Source organism: Saccoglossus kowalevskii, chromosome 12 (assembly GCF_978046115.1).
Source record: "Saccoglossus kowalevskii chromosome 12, keSacKowa6.1, whole genome shotgun sequence".
Taxonomy (NCBI): domain Eukaryota; kingdom Metazoa; phylum Hemichordata; class Enteropneusta; family Harrimaniidae; genus Saccoglossus; species Saccoglossus kowalevskii.
This window is the reverse complement of record NC_140652.1, coordinates 37,505,371-37,521,960: the sequence shown is the minus strand read 5'-3', so window position 1 is coordinate 37,521,960 and position 16,590 is coordinate 37,505,371. Positions and strand designations below refer to the sequence as shown.

At 35.6% G+C, this 16,590-nt stretch overlaps 1 protein-coding gene across 1 annotated transcript in view; it reads right to left on the bottom strand.

Moving 5' to 3' along the window:
• The window catches only part of LOC100371487 (tRNA ligase complex-associated NAD(P)H dehydrogenase PYROXD1-like), a 135,791-nt gene that overhangs the window by 118,760 nt on the left and 441 nt on the right, over positions 1 to 16,590 (bottom strand). The window contains exon 2 of the mRNA XM_085506646.1: positions 11,559 to 11,639. Within this exon, the coding sequence (XP_085362772.1) occupies positions 11,559 to 11,639 (81 nt within the window). The remainder of the gene's footprint in view (positions 1 to 11,558; positions 11,640 to 16,590) is intronic.

Below are 16,590 nucleotides of genomic sequence, written 5' to 3'. Positions count from 1 at the left end.
TGTAAATCATAGTTCTTTCAGAGAAGTGTAAAGCATGGTTCTTTCAGAGTAGTGTAAACCATGGTTCATTCAGAGTAGTGTAAACCATGTTTTTTTCAGAGCAGTGTAAACCATGGTTCTTTCAGAGTAGTGTAAACCATGGTTCTTTCAGAGTAGTGTAAACCATGGTTCTTTCAGAGTAGTGTAAACCATGGTTCTTTCAGAGTAGTGTAAACCATGGTTCTTTCAGAGCAGTGCAAACCACGTTTTTTTCTGAGTAGTGTAAACCATGGTTCTTTCAGAGTAGTGTAAACCATGGTTTTTTCAGAGCAGTGTAAACCATGGTTCTTTCAGAGTAGTGTAAACCATGGTTCTTTCAGAGTAGTGTAAACCATGTTTTTTCAGAGCAGTGTAAACCATGGTTCTTTCAGAGCAGTGTAAACCATGGTTCATTCAGAGTAGTGTAAATCATGGTTCTTTCAGAGAAGTGTAAACCATGGTTCTTTCAGAGTAGTGTAAACCATGGTTCTTTTAGAGTAGTGTAAACCATGGTTCTTTCAGGGTAGTGCAAACCATGGTTCTTTCAGAGTAGTGTAAACCATGGTTCTTTCAAGAAGTGTAAACCATGGTTCTTTCAGAGTAGTGTAAACCATGGTTCTTTCAGAGTAGTGTAAACCATGGTTCTTTCAGAGTAGTGTAAACCATGGTTCTTTCAGAGTAGTGTAAACCATGGTTCATTCAGAGTAGTGTAAATCATGGTTCTTTCAGAGTAGTGTAAACCATGGTTCTTTCAGAGTAATGTAAACCATGGTTCATTCAGAGTAGTGTAAACCATGGTTCTTTCAGAGAAGTGTAAACCATGGTTCTTTCAGAGTAGTGTAAACCATGGTTCTTTCAGAGTAGTGTAAACCATGGTTCTTTCAGAGTAGTGCAAACCATGGTTCTTTCAGAGTAGTGTAAACCATGGTTCTTTCAAGAAGTGTAAACCATGGTTCTTTCAGAGTAGTATAAACCATGGTTCTTTCAGAGTAGTGTAAACCATGGTTCTTTCAAAATAGTGTAAACCATGGTTCTTTCAGAGTAGTGTAAATCATGGTTCTTTCAGAGTAGTGTAAACCATGGTTCTTTCAGACAAGTATAAACCATGGTTTATTCAGAGTAGTGTAAACCATGGTTTATTCAGAGTAGTGTAAACCATGGTTCTTTCAGAGTAGTACAAACCATGGTTCTTTCAAAATAGTGTAAACTATGGTTCTTTCAGAGCAGTGTAAACAGTGGTTCTTTCAGAGAAGTGTAAACCATGGTTCTTTCAGAGTAGTATAAACCATGGTTCTTCCAGAGTAGTGTAAACTATGGTTCTTTCAGAGTAGTGTAAAACATAGTTCTTTCAGAGTAGTGTAAACCATGGTTCTTTCAGAGTAGTGTAAACAATGGTTCTTTCAGAGTAGTGTAAACCATGGTTCTTTCAGATAAGTGTAAACCATGGTTCTTTCAAAGTAGTGTAAACCATGGTTCTTTCAGAGTAGTGTAAATCGTGGTTCTTTCAGAGTAGTGTAAACCATGGTTCTTTCAGAGCAGTGCAAACCACGTTTTTTTTCAGAGTAGTGTAAACCATGGTTCTTTCAGAGTAGTGTAAACCATGTTTTTTTTCAGAGCAGTGTAAACCATGGTTCTTTCAGAGTAGTGTAATCCATGGTTCTTTCAGAGAAGTGTAAACCATGGTTTTTTCAGAGTAGTGTAAACCATGGTTCTTTCAGAGCAGTTTAAACCATGGTTCTTTCAGATAAGCGTAAAACCATGGTTCTTTCAGAGTAGTGTAAATCATAGTTCTTTCAGAGAAGTGTAACCCATGGTTCTTTCAGAGTAGTGTAAACCATGGTTCTTTCAGAGTAGTGTAAACCATGGTTCTTTCAGAGTAGTGTAAACCATGGTTCTTTCAGAGTAGTGTAAACCATGGTTCTTTCAGAGTAATGTAAATCATGGTTCTTTCAGAGTAGTGTAAACCATGGTTCTTTCAGAGCAGTGCAAACCACGTTTTTTTCAGAGTAGTGTAAACCATGGTTCTTTCAGAGTAGTGTAAACCATGGTTTTTTCAGAGCAGTGTAAACCATGGTTCTTTCAGAGTAGTGTAAACCATGGTTCTTTCAGAGTAGTGTAAACCATGTTTTTTTCAGAGCAGTGTAAACCATGGTTCTTTCAGAGTAGTGTAAACCATGGTTCTTTCAGAGTAGTGTAAACCATGGTTCTTTCAGAGTAGTGTAAACCATGGTTCTTTCAGAGTAGTGTAAGCCATGGTTTTTTCAGAGTAGTGTAAACCATGGTTCTTTCAGAGTAGTGTAAACCATGGTTTTTTTCAGAGCGGTGTAAACCATGGTTCTTTCAGAGTAGTGTAAACCATGGTTCTTTCAGAGCAGTGCAAACCACATTTTTTTTTCAGAGTAGTGTAAACCATGGTTCTTTCAGAGTAGTGTAAACCATGGTTCTTTCAGAGCAGTGCAAACCACGTTTTTTTCAGAGTAGTTTTAAACCATGGTTCTTTCAGAGTAGTGTAAACCATGTTTTTTCAGAGCAGTGTAAACCATGGTTCTTTCAGAGTAGTGTAAACCATGGTTCTTTCAGATAAGTGTAAACCATGGTTCTTTCAGAGTAGTGTAAACCATGGTTCTTTCAGAGTAGTGTAAACCATGGTTTTTTCAGAGCAGTGTAAACCATGGTTCTTTCAGAGTAGTGTAAACCATGGTTCTTTCAGAGTAGTGTAAACCATGGTTCTTTCAGAGTAGTGTAAGCCATGGTTTTTTCAGAGTAGTGTAAACCATGGTTCTTTCAGAGTAGTGTAAACCATGTTTTTTTTCAGAGTAGTGTAAACCATGGTTCTTTCAGAGTAGTGTAAACCATGGTTTTTTCAGAGCAGTGTAAACCATGGTTTTTTCATAGAAGTGTAAACCATGGTTCTTTCAGAGCAGTGCAAACCACGTTTTTTTCAGAGTAGTGTAAACCATGGTTCTTTCAGAGTAGTGTAAACCATGTTTTTTTCAGAGCAGTGTAAACCATGGTTCTTTCAGAGAAGTGTAAACCATGGTTTTTTCAGAGTTGTGTAAACCATGGTTCTTTCAGAGTAGTGTAAACCATGGTTCTTTCAGAGAAGTGTAAATCATGGTTCTTTCAGAGTAGTAAAAACCATGGTTCTTTCAGAGTAGTGTAAACCATGGTTCTTTCAGAGTAGTGTAAACCATGGTTCTTTCAGAGTAGTGTAAACCATGGTTCTTTCAGAGTAGTGTAAACCATGGTTCATTCAGAGTAGTGTAAATCATGGTTCTTTCAGAGTAGTGTAAACCATGGTTCTTTCAGAGTAGTGTAAACCATGGTTCATTCAGAGTAGTGTAAATCATGGTTCTTTCAGAGAAGTGTAAACCATGGTTCTTTCAGAGTAGTGTAAACCATGGTTCTTTTAGAGTAGTGTAAACCATGGTTCTTTCAGAGTAGTGCAAACCATGGTTCTTTCAGAGTAGTGTAAACCATGGTTCTTTCAAGAAGTGTAAACCATGGTTCTTTCAGAGTAGTGTAAACAATGGTTCTTTCAGAGTAGTGTAAACCATGGTTCTTTCAGATAAGTGTAAACCATGGTTCTTTGAGAGTAGTGTAAACCATGGTTCTTTCAGAGTAGTGTAAATCGTGGTTCTTTCAGAGTAGTGTAAACCATGGTTCTTTCAGAGCAGTGCAAACCACGTTTTTTTTCAGAGTAGTGTAAACCATAGTTCTTTCAGAGTAGTGTAAACCATGGTTTTTTCAGAGCAGTGTAAACCATGGTTCTTTCAGAGCAGTGTAAACCATGGTTCTTTCAGAGTAGTGTAAACCATGGTTCTTTCAGAGTAGTGTAAACCATGGTTCTTTCAGAGCAGTGCAAACCACGTTTTTTTCAGAGTAGTGTAAACCATGGTTCTTTCAGAGTAGTGTAAACCATGTTTTTTTCAGAGCAGTGTAAACCATGGTTCTTTCAGAGTAGTGTAATCCATGGTTTTTTCAGAGAAGTGTAAACCATGGTTTTTTCAGAGTAGTGTAAACCATGGTTCTTTCAGAGCAGTGTAAACCATGGTTCTTTCAGATAAGTGTAAACCATGGTTCTTTCAGAGTAGTGTAAATCATGGTTTTTTTCAGAGTAGTGTAACCATGGTTCTTTCAGAGTAGTAAAAACCATGGTTCTTTCAGAGCAGTGTAAACCATGGTTCATTCAGAGTAGTGTAAATCATGGTTCTTTCAGAGAAGTGTAAACCATGGTTCTTTCAGAGTAGTGTAAACCATGGTTCTTTCAGAGTAGTGTAAACCATGGTTCTTTCAGAGTAGTGCAAACCATGGTTCTTTCAGAGTAGTGTAAACCATGGTTCTTTCAAGAAGTGTAAACCATGGTTCTTTCAGATAAGTGTAAACCATGGTTCTTTCAGAGTAGTGTAAACCATGGTTCTTTCAGAGTAGTGTAAACCATGGTTCTTTCAGAGTAGTGTAAACCATGGTTCTTTCAGAGTAGTGTAAACCATGGTTCTTTCAAAATAGTGTAAACCATGGTTCTTTCAGAGTAGTGGAAACCATGGTTTTTTCAGAGCAGTGTAACCATGGTTCTTTCAGAGTAGTAAAAACCATGGTTCTTTCAGAGTAGTGTAAATCATAGTTCTTTCAGATAAGTGTAACCCATGGTTCTTTCAGAGTAGTGTAAACCATGGTTCTTACAGAGTAGTGTAAACCATGGTTCTTTCAGAGTAGTGTAAATCATAGTTCTTTCAGAGAAGTGTAAAGCATGGTTCTTTCAGAGTAGTGTAAACCATGGTTCATTCAGAGTAGTGTAAACCATGGTTTTTTCAGAGCAGTGTAAACCATGGTTCTTTCAGAGTAGTGTAAACCATGGTTCTTTCAGAGTAGTGTAAACCATGGTTCTTTCAGAGTAGTGTAAACCATGGTTCTTTCAGAGTAGTGTAAACCATGGTTCTTTCAGAGCAGTGCAAACCACGTTTTTTTCTGAGTAGTGTAAACCATGGTTCTTTCAGAGTAGTGTAAACCATGGTTTTTTCAGAGCAGTGTAAACCATGGTTCTTTCAGAGTAGTGTAAACCATGGTTCTTTCAGAGTAGTGTAAACCATGTTTTTTCAGAGCAGTGTAAACCATGGTTCTTTCAGAGCAGTGTAAACCATGGTTCATTCAGAGTAGTGTAAATCATGGTTCTTTCAGAGAAGTGTAATCCATGGTTCTTTCAGAGTAGTGTAAACCATGGTTCTTTTAGAGTAGTGTAAACCATGGTTCTTTCAGGGTAGTGCAAACCATGGTTCTTTCAGAGTAGTGTAAACCATGGTTCTTTCAAGAAGTGTAAACCATGGTTCTTTCAGAGTAGTGTAAACCATGGTTCTTTCAGAGTAGTGTAAACCATGGTTCTTTCAGAGTAGTGTAAACCATGGTTCTTTCAGAGTAGTGTAAACCATGGTTCATTCAGAGTAGTGTAAATCATGGTTCTTTCAGAGTAGTGTAAACCATGGTTCTTTCAGAGTAATGTAAACCATGGTTCATTCAGAGTAGTGTAAACCATGGTTCTTTCAGAGAAGTGTAAACCATGGTTCTTTCAGAGTAGTGTAAACCATGGTTCTTTCAGAGTAGTGTAAACCATGGTTCTTTCAGAGTAGTGCAAACCATGGTTCTTTCAGAGTAGTGTAAACCATGGTTCTTTCAAGAAGTGTAAACCATGGTTCTTTCAGAGTAGTATAAACCATGGTTCTTTCAGAGTAGTGTAAACCATGGTTCTTTCAAAATAGTGTAAACCATGGTTCTTTCAGAGTAGTGTAAATCATGGTTCTTTCAGAGTAGTGTAAACCATGGTTCTTTCAGACAAGTATAAACCATGGTTTATTCAGAGTAGTGTAAACCATGGTTTATTCAGAGTAGTGTAAACCATGGTTCTTTCAGAGTAGTACAAACCATGGTTCTTTCAAAATAGTGTAAACTATGGTTCTTTCAGAGCAGTGTAAACAGTGGTTCTTTCAGAGAAGTGTAAACCATGGTTCTTTCAGAGTAGTATAAACCATGGTTCTTCCAGAGTAGTGTAAACTATGGTTCTTTCAGAGTAGTGTAAAACATAGTTCTTTCAGAGTAGTGTAAACCATGGTTCTTTCAGAGTAGTGTAAACAATGGTTCTTTCAGAGTAGTGTAAACCATGGTTCTTTCAGATAAGTGTAAACCATGGTTCTTTCAAAGTAGTGTAAACCATGGTTCTTTCAGAGTAGTGTAAATCGTGGTTCTTTCAGAGTAGTGTAAACCATGGTTCTTTCAGAGCAGTGCAAACCACGTTTTTTTTCAGAGTAGTGTAAACCATGGTTCTTTCAGAGTAGTGTAAACCATGTTTTTTTTCAGAGCAGTGTAAACCATGGTTCTTTCAGAGTAGTGTAATCCATGGTTCTTTCAGAGAAGTGTAAACCATGGTTTTTTCAGAGTAGTGTAAACCATGGTTCTTTCAGAGCAGTTTAAACCATGGTTCTTTCAGATAAGCGTAAAACCATGGTTCTTTCAGAGTAGTGTAAATCATAGTTCTTTCAGAGAAGTGTAACCCATGGTTCTTTCAGAGTAGTGTAAACCATGGTTCTTTCAGAGTAGTGTAAACCATGGTTCTTTCAGAGTAGTGTAAACCATGGTTCTTTCAGAGTAGTGTAAACCATGGTTCTTTCAGAGTAATGTAAATCATGGTTCTTTCAGAGTAGTGTAAACCATGGTTCTTTCAGAGCAGTGCAAACCACGTTTTTTTCAGAGTAGTGTAAACCATGGTTCTTTCAGAGTAGTGTAAACCATGGTTTTTTCAGAGCAGTGTAAACCATGGTTCTTTCAGAGTAGTGTAAACCATGGTTCTTTCAGAGTAGTGTAAACCATGTTTTTTTCAGAGCAGTGTAAACCATGGTTCTTTCAGAGTAGTGTAAACCATGGTTCTTTCAGAGTAGTGTAAACCATGGTTCTTTCAGAGTAGTGTAAACCATGGTTCTTTCAGAGTAGTGTAAGCCATGGTTTTTTCAGAGTAGTGTAAACCATGGTTCTTTCAGAGTAGTGTAAACCATGGTTTTTTTCAGAGCGGTGTAAACCATGGTTCTTTCAGAGTAGTGTAAACCATGGTTCTTTCAGAGCAGTGCAAACCACATTTTTTTTTCAGAGTAGTGTAAACCATGGTTCTTTCAGAGTAGTGTAAACCATGGTTCTTTCAGAGCAGTGCAAACCACGTTTTTTTCAGAGTAGTTTTAAACCATGGTTCTTTCAGAGTAGTGTAAACCATGTTTTTTCAGAGCAGTGTAAACCATGGTTCTTTCAGAGTAGTGTAAACCATGGTTCTTTCAGATAAGTGTAAACCATGGTTCTTTCAGAGTAGTGTAAACCATGGTTCTTTCAGAGTAGTGTAAACCATGGTTTTTTCAGAGCAGTGTAAACCATGGTTCTTTCAGAGTAGTGTAAACCATGGTTCTTTCAGAGTAGTGTAAACCATGGTTCTTTCAGAGTAGTGTAAGCCATGGTTTTTTCAGAGTAGTGTAAACCATGGTTCTTTCAGAGTAGTGTAAACCATGTTTTTTTTCAGAGTAGTGTAAACCATGGTTCTTTCAGAGTAGTGTAAACCATGGTTTTTTCAGAGCAGTGTAAACCATGGTTTTTTCATAGAAGTGTAAACCATGGTTCTTTCAGAGCAGTGCAAACCACGTTTTTTTCAGAGTAGTGTAAACCATGGTTCTTTCAGAGTAGTGTAAACCATGTTTTTTTCAGAGCAGTGTAAACCATGGTTCTTTCAGAGAAGTGTAAACCATGGTTTTTTCAGAGTTGTGTAAACCATGGTTCTTTCAGAGTAGTGTAAACCATGGTTCTTTCAGAGAAGTGTAAATCATGGTTCTTTCAGAGTAGTAAAAACCATGGTTCTTTCAGAGTAGTGTAAACCATGGTTCTTTCAGAGTAGTGTAAACCATGGTTCTTTCAGAGTAGTGTAAACCATGGTTCTTTCAGAGTAGTGTAAACCATGGTTCATTCAGAGTAGTGTAAATCATGGTTCTTTCAGAGTAGTGTAAACCATGGTTCTTTCAGAGTAGTGTAAACCATGGTTCATTCAGAGTAGTGTAAATCATGGTTCTTTCAGAGAAGTGTAAACCATGGTTCTTTCAGAGTAGTGTAAACCATGGTTCTTTTAGAGTAGTGTAAACCATGGTTCTTTCAGAGTAGTGCAAACCATGGTTCTTTCAGAGTAGTGTAAACCATGGTTCTTTCAAGAAGTGTAAACCATGGTTCTTTCAGAGTAGTGTAAACAATGGTTCTTTCAGAGTAGTGTAAACCATGGTTCTTTCAGATAAGTGTAAACCATGGTTCTTTGAGAGTAGTGTAAACCATGGTTCTTTCAGAGTAGTGTAAATCGTGGTTCTTTCAGAGTAGTGTAAACCATGGTTCTTTCAGAGCAGTGCAAACCACGTTTTTTTTCAGAGTAGTGTAAACCATAGTTCTTTCAGAGTAGTGTAAACCATGGTTTTTTCAGAGCAGTGTAAACCATGGTTCTTTCAGAGCAGTGTAAACCATGGTTCTTTCAGAGCAGTGTAAACCATGGTTCTTTCAGAGTAGTGTAAACCATGGTTCTTTCAGAGCAGTGCAAACCACGTTTTTTTCAGAGTAGTGTAAACCATGGTTCTTTCAGAGTAGTGTAAACCATGTTTTTTTCAGAGCAGTGTAAACCATGGTTCTTTCAGAGTAGTGTAATCCATGGTTTTTTCAGAGAAGTGTAAACCATGGTTTTTTCAGAGTAGTGTAAACCATGGTTCTTTCAGAGCAGTGTAAACCATGGTTCTTTCAGATAAGTGTAAACCATGGTTCTTTCAGAGTAGTGTAAATCATGGTTTTTTTCAGAGTAGTGTAACCATGGTTCTTTCAGAGTAGTAAAAACCATGGTTCTTTCAGAGCAGTGTAAACCATGGTTCATTCAGAGTAGTGTAAATCATGGTTCTTTCAGAGAAGTGTAAACCATGGTTCTTTCAGAGTAGTGTAAACCATGGTTCTTTCAGAGCAGTGTAAACCATGGTTCTTTCAGAGCAGTGTAAACCATGGTTCTTTCAGAGTAGTGTAAACCATGGTTCTTTCAGAGCAGTGCAAACCACGTTTTTTTCAGAGTAGTGTAAACCATGGTTCTTTCAGAGTAGTGTAAACCATGTTTTTTTCAGAGCAGTGTAAACCATGGTTCTTTCAGAGTAGTGTAATCCATGGTTTTTTCAGAGAAGTGTAAACCATGGTTTTTTCAGAGTAGTGTAAACCATGGTTCTTTCAGAGCAGTGTAAACCATGGTTCTTTCAGATAAGTGTAAACCATGGTTCTTTCAGAGTAGTGTAAATCATGGTTTTTTTCAGAGTAGTGTAACCATGGTTCTTTCAGAGTAGTAAAAACCATGGTTCTTTCAGAGCAGTGTAAACCATGGTTCATTCAGAGTAGTGTAAATCATGGTTCTTTCAGAGAAGTGTAAACCATGGTTCTTTCAGAGTAGTGTAAACCATGGTTCTTTCAGAGTAGTGTAAACCATGGTTCTTTCAGAGTAGTGCAAACCATGGTTCTTTCAGAGTAGTGTAAACCATGGTTCTTTCAAGAAGTGTAAACCATGGTTCTTTCAGATAAGTGTAAACCATGGTTCTTTCAGAGTAGTGTAAACCATGGTTCTTTCAGAGTAGTGTAAACCATGGTTCTTTCAGAGTAGTGTAAACCATGGTTCTTTCAGAGTAGTGTAAACCATGGTTCTTTCAAAATAGTGTAAACCATGGTTCTTTCAGAGTAGTGGAAACCATGGTTTTTTCAGAGCAGTGTAACCATGGTTCTTTCAGAGTAGTAAAAACCATGGTTCTTTCAGAGTAGTGTAAATCATAGTTCTTTCAGATAAGTGTAACCCATGGTTCTTTCAGAGTAGTGTAAACCATGGTTCTTACAGAGTAGTGTAAACCATGGTTCTTTCAGAGTAGTGTAAACCATGGTTCTTTCAGAGTAGTGTAAACCATGGTTCTTTCAGAGTAATGTAAATCATGGTTCTTTCAGAGTAGTGTAAACCATGGTTCTTTCAGAGCAGTGCAAACCATGTTTTTTTCAGAGTAGTGTAAACCATGGTTCTTTCAGAGTAGTGTAAACCATGGTTTTTTCAGAGCAGTGTAAACCATGGTTCTTTCAGAGTAGTGTAAACCATGGTTCTTTCAGAGTAGTGTAAACCATGTTTTTTCAGAGCAGTGTAAACCATGGTTCTTTCAGAGTAGTGTAAACCATGGTTTTTTCAGAGCAGTGTAAACCATGGTTCTTTCAGAGTAGTGTAAACCATGGTTCTTTCAGAGAAGTGTAAACCATGGTTTTTTCAGAGTAGTGTAAACCATGGTTCTTTCAGAGCAGTGTAAACCATGGTTCTTTCAGATAAGTGTAAACCATGGTTCTTTCAGAGTAGTGTAAACCATGGTTCTTCCAGAGCAGTGTAAACCATGGTTCTTTCAGAGTAGTGTGAACCATGGTTCATTCAGAGTAGTGTAAACCATGGTTCTTTCAGATAAGTGTAAACCATGGTTCTTTCAGAGTAGTGTAAATCATGGTTTTTTCAGAGTAGTGTAACCATGGTTCTTTCAGAGTAGTAAAAACTATGGTTCTTTCAGAGTAGTGTAAACCATGGTTCTTTCAGAGTAGTGTAAACCATGGTTCTTTCAGAGTAGTGCAAACCATGGTTCTTTCAGAGTAATGTAAACCATGGTTCTTTCAAGAACTGTAAACCATGGTTCTTTCAGAGTAGTGTAAACCATGGTTCTTTCAGAGCAGTGTAAACCATGGTTCTTTCAGAGTAGTGTAAACCATGGTTCTTTCAGAGTAGTGTAAACCATGGTTCATTCAGAGTAGTGTAAACCATGGTTCTTTCAGATAAGTGTAAACCATAGTTCTTTAAGAGTAGTGTAAATCATGGTTTTTTCAGAGTAGTGTAACCATGGTTCTTTCAGAGTAGTAAAAACCATGGTTCTTTCAGAGTAGTGTAAACCATGGTTCTTTCAGAGTAGTGTAAACCATGGTTCTTTCAGAGTAGTGTAAACCATGGTTTTTTCAGAGTAGTATAAACCATGGTTCTTTCAGAGTAGTGTAAACCATGGTTCTTTCAGAGTAGTATAAACCATGGTTCTTTCAGAGTAGTGTAAACCATGGTTCTTTCAGAGTAGTGTAAACCATGGTTCTTTCAGAGTAGTGTAAACCATGGTTCTTTCAGAGTAGTGTAAACCATGGTTCTTTCAAGAAGTATAAACCATGGTTCTTTCAGAGTAGTGTAAACCATGGTTCTTTCAGAGTAGTGTAAACCATGGTTCTTTCAGAGTAGTGTAAACCATGAACTGTTCTAAAAATAACAATTTTCAAGAAATATTAGGACATGCTTCTCAGAAAACTCAACTGTAACACACAAAAGCTTCATGATTGTACATAATATACTAATATACATTGTCATGCGATTTATGACCAATTTTGTCAAAAATTATGAGCAGGTTTCTACCTTAACTCTTACATTATATCAAGTAAAATGTTAATAAACAAACAATTCTTACTTTTTGGAGATTTGTAACAGCTTTGATCAAATTAGATGATGTTATCAATAAAATCCTTTCTTCTGGACACAAGATGGACAACTGAAAATAGATTTATACAGACATGAATAACCCAAGAAAATTGAAAAATTCAGGTTTATAATCACAGTTTCCACATTCTGGAATGAATGAATGAATGAATGAATGAATGAATGAATAAATAAATAAATAAATAAATAAATAAATAAATAAATAAATAAATAAATAAATAAATAAATAAATAAATAAATAAATAAATAAATAAATAAATAAATAAATAAATAAATACTAGTCTATGCAGTATCAATGGATACTTTAAACTTGTACATCAAGGATAGATTATACTAGTAGTTGTTGAACAAGGATTTTACAAATAAATGTAGCATTGTAGAAGAGTGTGATAGTACCACTGACTTAACATGATGTGACTGAAAGCCATCATTGAACCCTATCAACATATCATCAGTATAGACTGTTTATACAAATCAAAAGTTATTACCTAGGAATGGATCAAGGAGTTATTATTACTGTTTGTGTCATTGTAACAGTTCATACAATTGTTTAAACATAACTTTGTTGTTTACTTGTTATCACAAATATGTATAGATTTAAACACGCTTAGTGTTCAACAATACATCATTACGATCATGTGCACATTCAGATAACAATGACATTGCCAGAAATGAAAACCTTGAAAAGTGCTCATAGAAATACACAAATTTAAACTAACCCTAACCCAATTTTCTTACCAAATATTCATGTGTTCTATGATCTTACTTATAATCTAATTGTGCAGTCTAGGAGAAGGAAAACTCTTCAGGCAAAAGGCTAGGCTCATGTCCGATAACAGTGGTTTGTGGCAGGAAGGGCATCCGGCAATAAAAACCCCATGCCAAAAAAACTATGATGCAGAGATATTATCCGCACAGGTAACCCCAGCAACTGGGAATAAAGCCGTAGAAGAAGAAGAACAAGTGTTTATTTAACAAGTCTACATTTACAGTTTTCATACTCTGTGTGAAATCATATCACTGCTGTGAACAGCAGTGGCCGACAAACAGTCATGGTTCTGCTTCTCTCTTGACACCGGCAACTGACGGCTACTTTTCTTAACTTGTTTGATGTTTTCTTGGTCGCATTGTGTATATGCAAAAGTCAAAGAACAAACAATACATGTATAGTCATCAAATCAATAAACGACAACATACGGTCCCCATGGTATACATGAAAATGTAAATACAAAATAAGTGTCAGTGACTACAATATTTACACCGCCATGGAGGATCTCTAATATTGATAAATCATATTTATTAGGATTCTTGCATGAAGTTACAGGAATAGGAAAAATGCATAATTTTGGCAAGGGAAAGTAATGATTTCTTGTGCTCAGGTTCTGTAATAGATTCTCTTACTAATATTTGATAGGTATTTTTGTGAGGGTACTGTACATACACCCATTAAAATAATTGTTACACAGTAGCAACATTTCCACACATAGCAATTACCATGTCAACACTGGAGATTCTACAAACTCGTTCTTTAAGGAATTCTCGTATAACATGACTGGGCCAGTCTTAGTACCAGATAGCTAACTTGAAATTCTTCAAATACTGACAACAGATACAATAGTATTGGGTGTGTTCTAGTATCTTTGAAATACTAGATAGTTATTGGAAATTGTTTTGTAACAAATTTTCAATTGTGTAGCCTTTTAGTTGAATGTGAATTTTTGTGGGATTTTTTTTGGATTGTTATTCTATTTGTAAATGTTATGTAACTATTTAAATTCTTCCTTGGGATTTTTTGTGTTTCAATAGAGTATTGTTCCCATTAAAAATATCAAAACTTGAAATGCAAACAGTACACATGCAAAGTAAACAAACTTATCCAGAGTGATTTTGGTGTCACCGCGCTATGCATGTGCGACATTTGTGTTTATAAACATTGATTTTCCCACAATCCAATGCACTCTTCTAATGAAAATCACCAGTATGACGTTTGACCTAGGCGCGACTTGTACAAATTACCACCGGTGACTTTTTCAATACCTTCCAATCATCTAAAAAATACCTAATTGGAAAGAGTTCCTTTTGTACCCCCATCACTAACCCTACTCCTACCCTCCAGCACTCATCATTTAATTGTACATCCCCCTCCTAAGAACATCTATAGTTATCTAGAGGGGGCATATACAAATGAATTGGGTAACTGTAATATTCCATTACCTTCTATTGCCTCCTACAGTGTTCTATTCTGCTTCCTTTGGATTATGTGAATGATAATTTTGAACCACGTAATAATATGGATAGTGTCTCAAAACCCTGTGTTAACAAATTTGGTAGAAAACTCTCCCAAATGTGTATTGAATGTAATCTTGTAATTGTAAATGGCAGGATTGTAAATAGATTGGATCCCTTACCAACTAAATATATTTGGGACAGTGACTCAAAAAATAAATTTTTATCTGCTTTAGAAGTAGCAAAATGTAATGAAATCAAAACATTTATGTTGGCAAACCATGAGAACTCTGACAAAATGGTATCAGATTTCTCTTAAAAAAATCCACTTCAAAAGAATAATAAAAAATAAAATAAATAAAAAAATAAAAAAACAAACAACCAAAGATGGTTTGATAAAGATTGCCATTTATTACGTAATGAACTTAAAATGCATACTAAATTAATTCAGAGATTTCCTAATGACCCTATTGTTAGAGGTAAATTCTTCAAAACATACACCAGAAAGTACACCAGCTTAATGAAATTGAGAGTCTTCAAGGTAACAATTCATCATTCTGGAAAAAAATATGTGAACTCAACAATGACACGAATACACGAAAGTCAGAGACTGATTGCATAGCACCAGATAAATGGCTGACACACTTCAAAGATCTATTAAATTCTAAACCTGGTAAAAATACAGAAGAACAAGACGATATTATATCAGATTTTAGAAATAGGGAAATTAAGGGACTTGATGCTAGTAAAACTGATTTGGACGGACCAATACAGAAAAATGAAATTAAACAAGCCATCAGATTATTGAAAAACAACAAATCAACTGCAGAAGACCAAATCTGTAATGAGATGCTAAAATGCGGTGAACATTACCTCATCAAACCTATTAAAAAAATATTTAACTCTATTTACAATGCAAATATCTTCCCACATGCATGGAGTACAAGTTTAATAATACCCATACATAAAGCAGGATCTAAATTAAATCCCTCAAACTACAGGGGAATAGCAATCTCCAGTTGCCTTGGCAAACTATTTACAAGTATCCTTAATACAAGGCTAACCACATTTATTGAGAAAAATAACATTTTGTCCCACCAACAGTTTGATTTCAGAAAAGGTCGTCGTACAACTGACAACCTATTTATATTGAAAACTATTATTGAAAAACACACCAACAACAATCAGCATGAAAATACAGTGAATGAAAAAAAAAGAAGCTAAAGCAAACAAACAAAATTTATGCCTGTTTTGTAGACCTGAAAAAGGCTTTTGATAGTGTTTGGCATGATGGTCTATTCTGGAAACTATTAAACAATGGGGTGACAGCAAGGGTGTAATCTGAGCCCTGCACTTTTCAACATTTTTATTAACGACATAACTAATACCCTGGACCATGAATCATGTGATCCACCAAATTTAAATAACACACCAATCAGCTGTCTAATGTATGCAGATGATATAGTTATTCTTTCTAAATCCAAAAGTGGCCTCCAGAATGCCCTTGATAATGTCTCAAAATACACACAGAAATGGAAACTCGCTGTGAACACAGAAAAAACAAAAATTATGGTTTTTAATAAAAATAATAAACTCTATGACAGTGATTTATTCTTATTTGAAGGGAATGAGATTAACATCGTGAGAAATTATAATTATTTAGGTATTGTTCTCAGCCCTAATGGAAAATTTAAAGCTGCTATGAAACATCTGAAATACGAAGGAATGAAAGCATTATTCTCTTTGAAAGCCAAATTAGGTCATAATGAAAGCCTCAGTCCCTCATTATTGTTATCATTGTTTGATAAACTAATAAGACCAATTCTTATATATGGATGTGAAGTATGGGCTGAAGAAAGTTCATTCAACTCTACTATAGAAGATGTACACCTCAGCTTTTGTCGCTTCATCCTAGGCGTTTCAAAAAACACTCCGAAATTGGGAATTTATAGTGAGTTGGGTAGATATCCGATCGATTTATTCATTAAAAAACAGTTAATAAAACATACAAACCACCTAAACAAAATTCAAAACCCCATTATTAAGGAAGCCTTCCTACTTAACAAGACTATAAAAAGTAAGTGGTACAATGAACTTAACTCAGTACTAAAATCTACAAAAACAACACTATCAGATATTGACAATAATGAGCTAAAATGGTCACAAATGTCACGGATATATGATAAAATAAAAAATGTATTTATAAAGCATTGGATTAACTCAATTAATGATGATAACAGACAAAACACTAATACAAAAAACAAACTGAGGACTTACAAAAAATTTAAAACAAACTTCATTTTGGAAAACTACTTAATTAAGCTAAAAAATAAAGAACTGAAAAGTACCCTAACTAAATTCAGACTGAGCAATCACAGTTTAGAAATTGAAAAAGGAAGACACAACAGAATCAAAAGTAGCAACAGAATCTGCAACTTGTGTAATAAAAATGATATTGAAGATGAACATCACTTCCTCATAATATGCCCAGTATATAGTAAAGAGAGGGTCGTTTTATACAATGAAGCTGAAAAGATTATTCCTGACTTTACTAATCTCACACCTGAAAATAAATTCATAAAAATAATGTCAAATAATAACTTAGCAATTCCTCTGGCACAATATCTGAAATACAGCTTTGCTATTAGACAGCAGCACCTACTTAGTTATTAACTTTTTTTTTTAAACCTATTCATTGGGTTTTTCTTTTTATATTCAGTTTATAGTTTTTTGTTGGTGTTTCAATTTACTTCATTATATATTTCCGTTACTAACTT